Source organism: Hippichthys cyanospilos, chromosome 16 (genome assembly GCF_059441005.1).
Source record: "Hippichthys cyanospilos isolate Australia breed blue-spotted pipefish chromosome 16, RoL_Hcya_1.0, whole genome shotgun sequence".
In the NCBI taxonomy this organism is placed as follows: Eukaryota; Metazoa; Chordata; class Actinopteri; order Syngnathiformes; family Syngnathidae; genus Hippichthys; species Hippichthys cyanospilos.
This window is the reverse complement of record NC_142384.1, coordinates 4,642,064-4,656,801: the sequence shown is the minus strand read 5'-3', so window position 1 is coordinate 4,656,801 and position 14,738 is coordinate 4,642,064. Positions and strand designations below refer to the sequence as shown.

The 14,738-nt window shown below is 38.7% G+C and overlaps 1 protein-coding gene across 5 annotated transcripts in view; it reads left to right on the top strand.

The window, feature by feature from the left end:
* The window catches only part of baiap2a (BAR/IMD domain containing adaptor protein 2a), a 73,046-nt gene that overhangs the window by 38,077 nt on the left and 20,231 nt on the right, over positions 1 to 14,738 (top strand). For all 5 annotated transcript variants that reach the window (XM_088436259.1, XM_088436261.1, XM_088436257.1 and 2 more), the window contains exons 4-6: positions 5,636 to 5,697; positions 6,231 to 6,302; positions 10,536 to 10,673. In XM_088436259.1, the coding sequence (XP_088292385.1) occupies positions 5,636 to 5,697; positions 6,231 to 6,302; positions 10,536 to 10,673 (272 nt within the window). The remainder of the gene's footprint in view (positions 1 to 5,635; positions 5,698 to 6,230; positions 6,303 to 10,535; positions 10,674 to 14,738) is intronic.

The window sequence follows — 14,738 nt, the reverse complement described above, 5'->3', positions numbered from 1 at the left end:
AGATTATCATCGATAAAAGTTGTGTACCTAAAAATGTATCCTTTGTAACATTACCAAAAAAAAGCAATAGAAATCAACTTTCAACAACTGTTAACTCATTTTTACAGTGTCTCTCTCTCTCTCGCTCTCGCTCTCTCTCTCTCTCTCTCTCTCTCTCTCTCTCTATATATATATATATATATATATATATATATATATATATATATATAAAGCAGTTTTTGGGATTGAATGAGTTTCAAAAATAAGTGAATAGATGATAAATGCATTTCTTATTAAACAGATATCTGGGATTGAATGTCTGGAAATAAAAAAAAAAAAGTAAAAATACATCTTTGGGATTGAATGAATGAATGGATTTTTTTTTTATATAAATGACTTGCAAAAGTGTATTGCTGACTGTACTTGACTTGAGCAAAGCCTTATCATAAATGTGCAACTTTTGAGACTCCCTGTGCTACCCTTAGAGCAGCACGTTTGCCTTTTGCCTGCAAAACACACACACAGAAACGAGTCGGTCACAAATAAACAAAAATGTGACGGCGCCGGTCGGACCGCACTCAGCGTTCTCGGGGGTGACGCAGGCGCGAGGCGACGTCGTCAGAAATGCTGACTAAGCGCATCCTTTGTGTCACAGCGAGTTTCGCCACGAAAGCAATGAAGGGCGGCGTGAACGGGCGCCTTCCCATCATGCAGCGCGGGCCTCCAAAATAGAGCCAATGGGGGACCCTTGGGGACGGTGGCAGCGGCCAGCTAAGAAAAGAGCCCCCCTGCTCCCGTTGAATCGGGGACAGGTGCTGGAGGCGGAGCTTGAGCGCCAAGGTTCCAGAGCCCAATCAAGCACGAGTTCAAGCCTGAAACAATTATCTTTCAAGGTTCACCCTCTTTTCATTTTTTATCAAAGAACGGCATTCATTTTTAATGATACGCGACACAGTCTGTGCGATCCCTTTTATTATTTCTGTTTTATGTCAAAGGATATCGTATATGCCGCCGCTCTAATAGAGGACCTCAATTAGAACACATGAATTGTTTTTGATGGGGCATTTATTATACTCATCTAAAATATTGTAAGTGATAAATACATTTATGCGCATAGGGAATGGTACCAAACTTGACTCCATTTTGACTCTAATCTAAAAATAGTCTGTAGCCACTCAAGCCCACACAACTTCTTCGAAAGCTCCTCCGTTCCACCTTTGCCCCTCCCTTCCCTTCCCTCTCTTACTTTTGGGTTGTTTTTTTTTTGTTTTTTTGGCACTTGCTCTAGAGCTACAAGAGAGGCTTCTCACATACACTCGAGTTCTCGATTCAGTTCGTCCATGAACGTCACATTACCATCACCACACCTCTTCTGGATTTTGAAATTCCAGCTTGTAGTCAAACTATATTATATTATTTTTTTTTCCCTGAACGGTCATGGTGGGAGTTTATGTCAGTCAGGCTGCATATGATTTGTCAAGCGAGAGAACTCGGTACTGACTCATAGGTGACGATGAGCAGTGAGCGCGAGTTGTTGATCAGATGTCGTCTGGCAGGGAAAGCCCGACTGCAAGTCGGGCGCACTCGACAGGGAGACGCTTCATTTCATTGACAAATGTAGAAAAAGGTGGGAGCACTTTGCCATTTGGAAGATGAGAGCATGCACCAACACCATGTTGGCACTATTCAGCTTTTTTTTTTTCCCGTCCTGTTTGGTGAAATGCAATGCGACAGCAACCTGGTGGATCACTGTGAGCCAAGCACACCGTGGGAAAAGTGTTTTTACTCACAGACTGGAAATAAAGACATTAGCATGCTCTCACTTGTTCTATAAAGCACATGCTTTAAATGATAGCTTTTCGTCAGTCGCTGTAATACATTTCCTAATTCATGTATGTATGTGAATATTTTGACTGTCTACATGTGTTCCTCCAGTATTTGTTTACGATATCACTTGCTTAAAAGATTTACAACTGCTTATGCTAATCGTTAGCACTCTTTAGCTAGCAAATGTAATATTTTATTAATTTTTAAATGATTTTCACAGTTTTTTTTTCTTTTTCAAGTTTTAAAATTTCTTGTTCCCTGAAATTGCATTTACTTGGATCAGTGTTTTTCAAATAGTAACATGTATAAACGCTGTAAAAAAATAACGGTTGTTAAGTTGATTTGTATTGTGTTTTCTCTTGTCAATGTTAAAAAGGATACAGGTTTAGGTATGCTTATACAATTTTTATAATCTTACTTTTAGTCGGCGTGTCGAGTAGGGGGGGTGAAAATTGCTGTTTTTCTCAGGGGCAGCTTAGCAAAAATACATTTGAGAAGCACTATGCTTCAATCGTTTTCAAAGTTTTGAAAAACGCCGCTGTCATTTTCCTTTTCATTTTATTGAATGACGGGAAAAAATAGATTCGAATCCAGAATTATATTTTTGTGACACAAATCTGTGATTTTGTTTTCAGCCATCCCACCAAGCCTTAGTCTGATGCGTCGCTTTTGCTAGTGTGGCTCTCGCACGGAAAACTCTGGCAGGATGCGTCCTGCCCGGCGCATTCTTCTCACATGACGCCGCTGTGTCCAAATGATATTGATCCTTGCTCGGGATCTTCGGGGCTCTTGTTGATTTTGCCCGTGAGGTTGCCATGGCAACTATTTGCACGTCTTGCTTCTGTCTCTGCCTTTGGCACCCAACACTGTGCAGCAATTAAAATTGACGACAGGAGGAGATCCAACAGTGATTCGTTTATTCTTCCTCTCCTGTCGCGCAGACACTCCTGTGCTGCCAGTGTGCTTCCATGTGTGTGTGTTTGCATGTGTGTGTGTGCATGGTGTGCATGCATGTCTGCTTTTTGCTACATAGTGGGGACAAAATTAGAGGATTTACTTTGGTCTTTGTGCAGACCTCTTGCACTTGTGGGGACCATTTTGGTGGACCCCTCAAGTTGGGACCTCTTTTTAAGTGTCAACACTTGCTTTTAGAGTCAGATTATATTTTAAATTTGTGTTGATTGAAGTTAGGATAAGTTAGGCAATCTTTTGTGATGGTTAAGGTTAGGGTTGGGGACTAGAAAAAAGTTTTGTCAATGGAATGTCCCCACTATGATAGAGAAAAAACCCTGTGAGTGCGTGTGGTGTGTGTGTTCTTTTGTTTTTTTGTTATATAGTGGGAACCAAATGCTGTTTTTCTTTACTTTGGTCTCAGTCTTTGTGAAGACCTCTTGCACTTGTTGCGGCGACCATTTTGGTCGACCCCTCAAGTTCAGACTTCTTTTTTAGGGTCAAGACTTGAAATGGGTTTTGGTTGAGGTTAGGACATTATTAGGCAATCTTTTGTTATGCTTAAGGTTATGGTTAGAGGCTAGGAAATGAATTATTTCACCGGTATGTCCCCACTATGATGGGAAAAAAAAACGTGTGAGTGAGTGATGGCTGCTCATTTACTGTACGTATGAATTCACTGGGCGAGTTGAAGCAACCTGACAGAATGGCCCAAAGGGGGTTGGGCTAAGCCGCTTAGCAGAACCTGGTGGGCTCCCAACACATCACGAACGGGCCACTGATAGTGTTTGCACCTGGGTTTGGAATCCTCGTTACGTTCGAATGTTCCTTTGGACTGCTTGTTATGGGTGCGTTTGATCAATCAAGTAAAATGTGCCCAATTCCTATTTGTTATGTTTAATTTGATGGGCATTTCAACATTTGAGACGCACTAGAAATGTTATACAGTATTCTAAAGTTTTGATATTTAATGGAGTGCTTATTGTGGAAAAAAAAATCCAATTTCCAACAATTTTCATCAGTGCTTTTCTGCTAAGCCACACCTACTTGCTTATGTGCTTCTTTTTTTTGTCGTCTTTGTATGAGCAAGCTGTGGCGCCTTTGCTGTTTTATGTGTCGCATTATTTGTTGTGTGATCACCCAAAGCCCTTTTAGGCCACTCGATCATCACTGAAAAAAGTAGTTCGTGTTTTATCAATTAACACTGATTTCTTCTCGGGGGTTTTAATTTGTTGAGCATGCTTATAACCCAAAACAAAATATCAAATCAAAACCGTAGTATTATAAATCATCAGTGGATTAAAAAAAATGCATCTTTGCCTATGAGTGTGCTATTTTCTGTCTACATGCGTTGCTATGCCATTTTTCGGTTAAATATCTGTTGCATCAGGACTGGAGCTATTTTTTTCCTGTTAAAAAAAAAAAACTGCTCATGTTTGACTGCAAGTATAGAGATATGGAGTTAATGTTTTTGTTTTCATTTGTTTACCATGCTTGGAACCCAAAGCAATATCAAATCAAAGGCACAATAATATGCTGTAGGCCAGTAGTAGAATTGTTTTATTGTCTGCCTACATGTGTTGTTACACGTTTTTGTTCAAATATCCTATGCTTGGGTCTATGATTTTATCATTTTCTTTGTGTTATAAATTAACTGGACAAGTTTGAGAGCAGGAGTCGCATTTGAACATACAAAACGACATTGATGTCACATGTTTTAATTTGTTTAACTTGCTTGTAGGTTCAAGCTATATCCAATCAAAGCCACAGTACCAAAACAGGTGAAAAATGTACAGCAAGAAAAATGTATACATGCCAATGAGTATTGGTATGTCTATACCCGTTTTGGTCTACTATCCGTCACTTTAGGACTATAACTGATCTTCTTTTTGTTTTATAAGTTAAATAGTCACGTTTGAGAGCAGGAATTCATATTTGAATGTGCAGGGGAGTGAATCAAATGTTTGCATCTTGTAATAAACATTTGCTCAAAAAATAAAAGAAATATTTTAAGGGTGAATCTTTAATGGTTTCGGAGTCATTCTTGGCTGCAATTTTCTCCTAAAGCCAGCCTATTCATTTGTGTCCACCGTGACGGACATTTGTTTTTCTTTTTATCTTTGGACTTATCAGCTACCCTACGAAGTCCTGGTGTGATCAGTAGAGGACATCCTTGCCTTTGCAACAATGGCTCATGTTTGGCTGGGATGCAATTCACTTTGTTGTCACTGAGAGAAAATTGACAACAGTGAACACAAAGGAATAGGCGGTGTCTCAGGAAGATATGATTGACTGCTTTCAAAGCTAAGTCAACAAGCCACCTCTTTGAAGTTCTTTTTTAACTTTGGAATCCCCAAAAACTTAGAAAGGGGCTTTGGAGCGTTTGGTCAGTTTGTCTCATCTGATGTCCTCTGTCTTTCTACCAGGTCTCAATGTTTCTGTGTCCTTGGCTCAATGTTGCTCTTTTGTGTTCCTTTTCCTCGCCAATGCTCGCTACACTTTCAGAAGCTGCAGCTTGTAGGTATTGTAGAGGTCCAGCACTACCTTCCAGCTGCATGGTCCTACCTTGCCTTTGGTTTTTGACAGTTTAATTCTTCCCTGCGCAGAGAATGATATTTATGTTCCCAAAAGTTGGACATCCACACTTAAAAACATCAAGCTTTCGGCTTGTTTGGATTAATTGCCTTTTTTTTTTTTTAAATAATGGGGTGATGTTCTTGTGCACCCTCAAGAGCAACCAGTATCCAATTTAGTATCAGTCTTGCATGAGCTGTGCACGTTTGATTTTTACTTTTTCCTCCTACCCATCTTTTTGTGTCTTGCAGATATTGTGTGTGTTTTTTTTGAGTGATGTTTGCACATTTCTCCTTGTGTGCAGGTGATGTGCTGTTCCAGATGGCTGAGGTCCACAGACAGATTCAAGTGCAGCTGGAGGAGATGGTTGGTATTCTGTGTGTGGATGTGCACACTAGTCCACTTTGACATTCCGAAGCCACCCCGATTAAAAAAAAAAAAAAAAAAAAAAAATATATATATATATATATATATATATATATATATATATATATATATATATATATATATATATATATGAAATGTGACATTAATTAATAGATTGTATTTGTGGTGATACAGTTCATACCCACTCTCAGTATTGGTCCCCTACAGATATTTTTTGATTCAAAATAGTGCCACACAATTGGCATATCGAACATCGAACATTCATGTGATAGGGACACCTGTTATTGAGAGAAAGCCTTACTTGGCAAATGACTGTTCAACCAATGCAGTGTAACCTCATTCCAACAGTGAAAACGTAGTCAGACAATCACGAAAGGCGGCTTACAGGCGGCTTACAGCCCAAGAAAAAGTGAACATTGACTTTTTTTTTTTTTGGATAAAAATCAAATTTCTGCTTGGGTATAAGTGACACTGTACCATGAATGATCTTTATTTGTGTGTGCGTTTCTTAGCTGAAGTCTTTCCACAACGAGCTGCTGTCGGAGCTGGAGAAGAAGGTGGAGCTGGACGCTCGCTACCTGGCTGTGAGTAGATGCAGCACTCTCTCTGCTATCGATTGACATGGCGTGATTCATGTCTTTCTCAACTCGGGTTTGATCTAAAAGGATGAGGTGGCTCTGTTTTGGTGACAGACAGACAGAGCGAGAACGCAGCTGAGCCCGTCTCCATGTGATATCTTTAGAATGAGTGGGATGTAGCCTCAGTGGAGAGCAATGTGTTGTTATTTTTTTTTTATTTTTTTTTTTGGGGGGGGGGGTCACATACTCTCTATTGTTCTTTGATGCTTAATGTCATAAGGATTTGGGTTTCGGCCTCGCAGGCACAGACACCGGAGAGACCTGGAAAAAAAAGATAGTAAGTAGTGACTTGTACCCATTGAGGAAGTCATCGGTCGCTTAAAGTAGGGGTGAATTCATTTTTGGTGAAGCAAAAAATGCAAAATGGGACAAGACCCTGACTCTGGGGTTCGTTCATTCGTCCCATCAGTTTGCCATCGAAAGAAATTCACCATGACATCTGCAGCATTCAGGCTGGATTATGACAAAAAACAACAGGAGTTCATACTGTAAATGTTCAATATGAGAGCAGCCTGTGACTACACGCGTTGATGGCCGGCCGTCCTGGCGATTTAGGTGCGCATAAGCAGCTCTTTTCTTCAAATTTATGGTGCCATGTCCTTTGTTTTCTAGTCAGTGCCTTCTTTGCAAAATTTTTGAAGAAGGGACGGTGCGCTGTCTTCGGCGACTGAGTCCAAGCATACTCTTAACACGCAGAATGCCTTTTCTTTTGAAGTGAACGGCATATCTTAACCTGCAAAGATAGAACTGCCAAATGTTACGCGCAAAAACATGAAACGTTTCGACACAAGCTGTGAGAATTTGAGTTAATTCCAACAAAATTTGTCAATTATTTTTTATTATTATAGTGTGTGTATGTGTATATATATATATATATATAAAACATTTCAGTAAATTACATTACATTCATGTAAATTACAACCACAATTACAATATGGAGATTGTTCAAGTGATGCATTTCAAAATCGAGCATTGAACCATTTGCCGCAGATGTCCCTTATGTAATTACTGCAGAATCTTTTCCTTCTGTGTCTGAAAATAGGGCCATTCAGTCAGGCTAACTCACTGATATTTGCGATGCAATCATCTCAAAATATTCAACATGTCTCGAGGAGAGCGGAAAAATCCCTTTTGTGAGCTGAAACTGGAGTCCCCCCCCCCTCCCTCTTCCCCCTTCAGCGAACCCCCCCCATAGTGCTTCCCTCATCTCTGCGTTGCCATCCCACGCAGTGACTTAGTCGGGGCTTTACGACAATCAGTCGCTCGACGAGGTCACGGCGTGGGCACGAGGCCACGTTGCCAAAAACAAAGTAGGCCAAAGTTCATCTCCTCTTTGCTTTCACAATGACTTTTCGTGGCTTGTCAAGGCTTTTATTTGGAGGTGACTTTCTACACAATGCAGCTTTCCTTCCCGCGAAATCCCAAGGAAAAAAAAAAGGACAAGCTATATATAGATCCACTGGTCCATTATGCAATTTCATTACATTCTGGCATATCACAGCACAACTGCAGATGATAGTCAATGCAAGGAAAATGAAATTACTGGTACTCATTTCCTGCTTGGTTTTATTTCAAATCTATAAGACCCACATTGTTGGAATCATATTCACTTATGTTAACTATCGTTTTTAACTATGGTGGAAAAAATGTGGAGAAATTGCAAATTATGGCATAACACATTTCTGTATATATTAGTGAAGTCTGTTGAAGTAGGGGCTGAGGAAATACAGTAATTTTGTTTGATTCTTTGGTTTATGATAAGGATTATGCAACAAAATAAATATACCACACTTTAACTATGTTTAGTGTGATCAGTTGATGTCTGCAAGCTGCACCATTGTTGGTCATTAATTAAAAAAAAAAAAAAAAGTATCTTTTGCACCTTAATTTATATTCTACAGTTTTTAAGTGAATAATGATCAAGAACATTTTTGATTGATTTGCCCCTTAACTCATTCATTGCCAAAGGCATCTTTTTACATACCTTTCAAATCTAAATATTCAACACGTTTAAGTTATTTTACAATGAATGTGTCACTGAACGAGTCACAATACTGTAATTGATTATGTGCTGTGCACTTAAAACACATTGACCTTGCAAACTCAACATTGCATTTTATTATATTTATGGATATCTGTCAGTGTTTGCTCTTATCTACAAATGTAAATAAGACTGTATGTAAGGGAGTCTACTTTCATTTCATGTATCTCTCGCTAGCTATAGCTTCTATTGTACTGCATATCTATCTTTCTGTTTGTCTCCATCTGTTTCAAGTCTTAGGGTAAGGGAGGGTTGGAAATTTGCCGGCACCGAATGTGTTAAGTTATCCAGGCCATATCTTTGTGTAATGCCTGCAGGCGTTTTCTTCAACAACCTGAAAGTCTCTGAGACGGAATAAACGGCTGCATCCGAGCAGCGCTATCCGCCAAGCAATCAATCAGTGAGTTAACTAACCCGGCCCGCTGGCCCAGTCCAGTCACCAAGTTCCTCGCCTCCATCCCCCGCACGGAACCAGCGAAGCTCCTAAACACTCCTGTGTGCGAAAATGTTGCCTCACGCAGAAAACCACACGAGCTGAGTGTCATCGCAGGCCCAGTTGCTATAGCAACAGAGCTGGTGCAACCCAGGAAATTGTTTATTTTTCCTTACCAATAAATAAGTGATTACGGAGGAAACGGAATGCATTAAATTATGAAACATTGATATGATATGCCTGAGCTAGTTGGTTTTAATCTCAGTCACTTTGCAAGCGATGGCCGATTTTCGTAGACGACTCGTATTCACACCTGAGTTTCTCATGAGTGTTTATTCTGAAATCAATTGTTCCCACAAAGTGTTGATCACCACTTTTTTCTAAATGTATACAAAAGCGAAATGCCGCCCGCTAAATCACTTTAGTTGGTGTGTAATCCTCACACTCATCAGCAAACAAACACAAGCTCCCAGGTGGAGGTAATTATCACGTTGCATCGTGGGAACGTATGTTGGATTCCTAGTCCACTGGAGAAATCCTTCAGTTGGATTTGAGTCCAGTTGAATCATTATAATTTAAAGCGGCCAAGTGAGACGAGACGATTTGGAGTTCTTAGAAGAGTTGGGTTAAAAATAACCCAATAATGGGTCAAAAATGATCGACCCATCATTTGGATCATTTTGATTAAAAATGTTTCGTTTCTTAGATGATCACAAACAGTGGGTTTGTTTTGTATAATACAACCAAAAAAGATGGGTCATATTGACGCAAATAGTGAGTTGATCGATCCTTTTTTGTATTCTTACTTACAATAAGTACGGTAACGGGACAAGCTTGAGGGAGGACGTCAGTTGGCTGTTAACAGCCATTGCCAGTTTCAGCTCACAGAAGCTCGTGTTAGCTGAGGTTGTCACGACAATATTTTCAATAAAATAAGCGAGCAAGCTGAACCAATGTCCGAGTCCATCCTTGTTCACACACACAGGAATATTACTAAAATGGAAAGAATCATGTAAGTTATGATGTCTCCATCTGATTAAGAGAACACAGAAAGGTATTCCATTTGGCTCGTTTATTAATTGTGATATGAGCACACGAGAATATGAAGAATTTACAAGAATGAGATTTATTCTCTTTTGCCAAACTTGGCCAGAATTTGACCCTGAAATTAAGGGTGTGTCCTACACACAGGTGTGTCCTATATTTGGGAAATAATGGTCCATAACCAACGGATATGAAAGCAAGAAAATATGAAAAATTTACAAACATGAGACTTACTCTGTTTTGCCATAGTTTTTACATTGACGGCAAACTGTTTGTGCGTCCTTTACATGTTAACATAGAAAATACCAAAATTTTACCTCAAAATTAAGAGTGTGCCCTTGACATAGCTGTGCCCTATATTTGCTGAATTACAGTAAATAATATCATTAAATAAATAGTTTTTTTTTTAACCCAAATTACCCCAAAATCCAATCAGTTGAAATTGACATAAATGGCCCTGAATTTAAGCAAAATTTCTAAATGGATAATTTCATTGGGTTCCAAGGATCCTAGTTTCATATATTTAAATGACAACTGAAAAGACAATTTCTTTGCATGGTATGCTCTCCTATGAGCAAACATTTTTTTGACGGTTTTGTTAATCAACGTTTGCTGCACATACTAAAATCATGACTTCGCTCTGCATTTTCGGTCTCCGCAGGCAGCCCTGAAGAAGTACCAAGTGGAGCACAAGAACAAAGGGGAAAGTCTGGAGAAGTGTCAAGGAGAACTGAAAAAACTTCGCCGGAAGAGCCAAGGCAGCAAGAACCCATCCAAATATGGCGAGAAAGAGATGCAGGTTAGCATTCATTTTTTATACAACTATAAAAAAAAAAACAACAACCATGCATTAAATATGCATGGTTGTAGTTCACGACATTCACATCAGCTTCTGATGCCTGCTGTCAGCATATTAGCTCACTAAAATATAGAAAGACTATATAAATATTATTCGACAATCAAATTGGAATGTATGGAGCTATTAAACGAAGTCCGTCAGCTGACTCAAGGGAATGAAGTCATGTTTGTTTTTTGGCGTCATCGCGTTTATTTGCCTGGCAAAGTAAGCCGACAGGGCAGCTGGAAATGAGTTTCGTCTTGCCCACGGCAAAAGATAAAGCGTTTGTATATTGCATGTTTACAAAAGTCATGCTCCCACCTCTGAATAAACACTTGACGGGAGGGTTTTTCTCTGAATGAAAATGGCCACGGGGATTGCGCAAGCTAATGGCGCGGTCGGAGCTCAAAGTGATGTTTGATTACCCGGAATCGTTTCGCCGGCGTTTTTGGAGTCAGGCAGATGATTGTTAATTTTTCTTTTGGGTAGATCAAGAAAATTATGAAGCCAAAACATCAAACAGAAAAAAAGATGCTAATTGCATATGTTTGCCACAGGATGGTGCTTAACGCCCAACGTTTCTTGACATTTGACATTTTGGCCCCCAGCTTTGGCCCCATCTTGTGGCAGCTGAAGTCATCCTTGGTGGAGCACAAAAATAGCAACTTGGCAGGTTTTTCAGTTTATTAAAAACATTATTTAATTAAAAAGAAAAAAATCCACAAAGAAATTACCTGATGAGTAGCCGGACCTAAAGAAGCAAAGGAATCCAGACTCACCTGGTGCTAGGCAGGATCCATGGTTATGTTAGTCATGCTAGTTTTGTTTGGGTTTTTTTCTGAAATTTGAGAGTAACACCTATTATGAGCTAATTTAATCTTACATGAATAAATAAATTATAAAATGCCACCATGCCATTCTCACCCGTTCCATCTGTATAATGTGTTGTGGCACGTCACAATTCATCTGCAGTGGAAAATTCTTACTGAACATTGAGACAAAATCCACTCACAATTATTTTAGCAGGCACAATATCTGCATTCATGTTATTAATGTGAATTAATGATTGTTATTTAACCCTTGTACAATATTGTGACCATTTTTGGATCATTTTCTTCGACATTCTACTCACAGTATTTTAGCTAAAGGATGGCACACTTCTGGTGTGATAACTGTGATTGTGCTATGTCGAACTTTGACATGTGGTCACCATCTGGATGAAATTTCAGCCTCCTAGTGTCTTCTTTCAACGCCTTTGATGTGAAATGGCTTTGATTTAAAGATTGGATAAACTACTGCACAAACCACTAAAGACAAGCACAAATAAAATAACTACTGCATATGACAACTATTTTCGCAAAAATTATAACCTGTACATTAATTCAACTTGCTTTTCTATGTGTATCGTCTCAGGCTCAAATGACGGTTTAAGGATTTTTTGTTTTGTTTTTGCATCTGATTTTAAAAAAAAATGTCTTATAATATATTAATGTAGAGTACTTAGGGGATTCTCAAATCATTGTTGCAAATCTGCAACACCTGCCTGCAGAGGGACTTATATGTAATAATCAAAAAGACACCATAAATACATTGGGTTTATTGGAATATATTTGTTCACAAAATATGACATATTAAGTTTGTTTCTTATATTAATCAATATATATATCCACCTGACACGTGTTCCAAACTCCAAATATTACTGCATATTCCAAATGTTTGCTATGCGAGGAGTCTGTGGAGTTTGGAGAGGTTTCAGGAAGTTGTGAGGACACAGGAAGTTGAATAAGGGGAGGGGCGACATCGTCAGCTTGGGGAAAATAAATCTATTGTTTTTTTTATTTTTTTTTAACTGGAGCATGGTGACCAATGTTGTCATCAACGGGTGTGTGTGAGAGGAAAATGTCGACCTATTTGTGTGACACGTGACCCCTTGAGGGCCGGATAGATGGATGGTGACCCTCCCAAAACTCCTTTCCTGTCTTTGCAGTTCTTGTCCCCAGTGTCACCTTTTTTCACGTGAAAGAAATCCAAGTCTCGTCTTGTACTGGAAACTGATGACCTTTTTTAGTTGCCATTGCTCACAAACTCATACATGTTTCTACAGCTATACATGTGAAGACATCCACTGACATAATGAATTTCCTACCTCCTAACCTTAACCATCAGAAATGATCACCTAACCTTAACCCAGTGCTTTTCAATTATATTTAGCAAAGCTCCCCACAGTAAAGGAGTAAACGTTTTGCGCCCCACCCACTCCATGTACAGACTATAAATAAGCTAATTTTCTTTAAAATTATATATATATATATATATATATATATATATATATATATATATATATATACACACACACACACACAAGTAAACCTAAAACTATCCTTTTATCACATTAATAAAAAAAAGAAGCAGATTTTAATTGATTTCCAACTGTTAACTACCAGCGTTAGTGAGTCTAAAACGGAAAAAAAACAAATAACGAAGTGTATCAAAGTGCCTGGGGAAAAAAATCCTTATTTTATTGCTATTACACATCACATGGCAAAAACAAGGCCTTTTCCCTAAGATGTTAATCAATTGTATACATGTATTATTAATTATTTTTTAATAGCACTTACTATACTATTGTGTTACCAATATGTAAATACAATTTTGATGTATTTACTTGGGGTTTTACACGCGCCAGCTATTTAACACATTGGATTGCCTGTAATACGGCGAATTTGCGTTACGATCCCAACCACAGAACGGACTAATCTCGTAAACCGGGGGCCCACTGTGTAGCCATTCAGGAACACACGCTCACACACACAAGAGAGTTTGGCTATTGTAGTGGGGATATTTAATTGACATAATGCATTTCCTAGTTCCTCGCCCTAATCTTAACAATCACAACAGTGATACACTTGTGAGGACGTCCATTGTCATAATGGATTTGCTAAGCCTTAACCATGAGAAATGATTGCCTAACCCTTACCCTAATCCCAACCAAAATCAATGTCAAACCTATACTAACTCTAAAAACAAGTCTTTGCGTATTTGTGGGGCCCACCCAAATGGTCCAAGAGGTCCCCAATAAGACAGTAAAATCCAGGGTTTGGTCCACTTTTTATGACAAAACCAAGGACACACACACACAAACACACACACATATATTCCCATCAGAGCTGGAATGTTGCAGTCAAAATGCATAACAGCTCATTAAGTGGTCTGGCCGTGTCAGAGCAAGGTTGCTGCTGCAAAGAGCTTGGTCGATTTATTGGAGAAAAAAGAAGTGTGCACTTGTGCGGCGATGCATTCAATAACCTTCAGATGAAGAAGAAAAAGAAAAGATTTGCCTGAGATGTCGGCACAGCGGCTTTTGTATTTATTTATTTATTTATATGTTTGTGTGTCCCAGAGCGTTTTCACGGCACTTCTTTTGACTCCAAAGAGCGTCGATGATGAAGGAAAAGACGCTTCAAGGTGCCGGGGAAGGCGTTTGAATTCCCGCAAGAAAAGTTGTTGCGGAAGCTCGGAGTTCCCTTATTAGTCCGCCGGGCAAATTCTGTTTCAAAAACAACAGCTAAAAAAAAAAAAAGGAAAAAGGAATTATTTTGCAGTACTACTGAACTTTTGAATGCACCTTTACCACTTCCGCTTTGGGAAAAAAAATTAAACACGTAAAGCATTCAATCCCAAAGACATATTTTTACTTCTTTTTTTTTTTTTTTTTTTTAAGAATTTAGAATTAAGAATCCCAGCTTTTTTTCTTCTTTTCAACTTTTTCAAACGTTTGAAGGGTTCTTTAATGGCTGGTACTAAATAAATAAACGGGTAAGTAATGTATTACTTTAAATACTTTAGTATCTAACTACTTAATTTAATTGATTATTTGAGTATTCATTTACCTCAAGTAATACATTACTGTGGCGCTTAATTCGAATATTAATTCCTTAATCTTATAAAAAAAATGTGATTAAATAATTAATGGTAATATGAATTAGAAATGAATTGTTAGACTCTCTGTATTGAAAATTTGAAAAA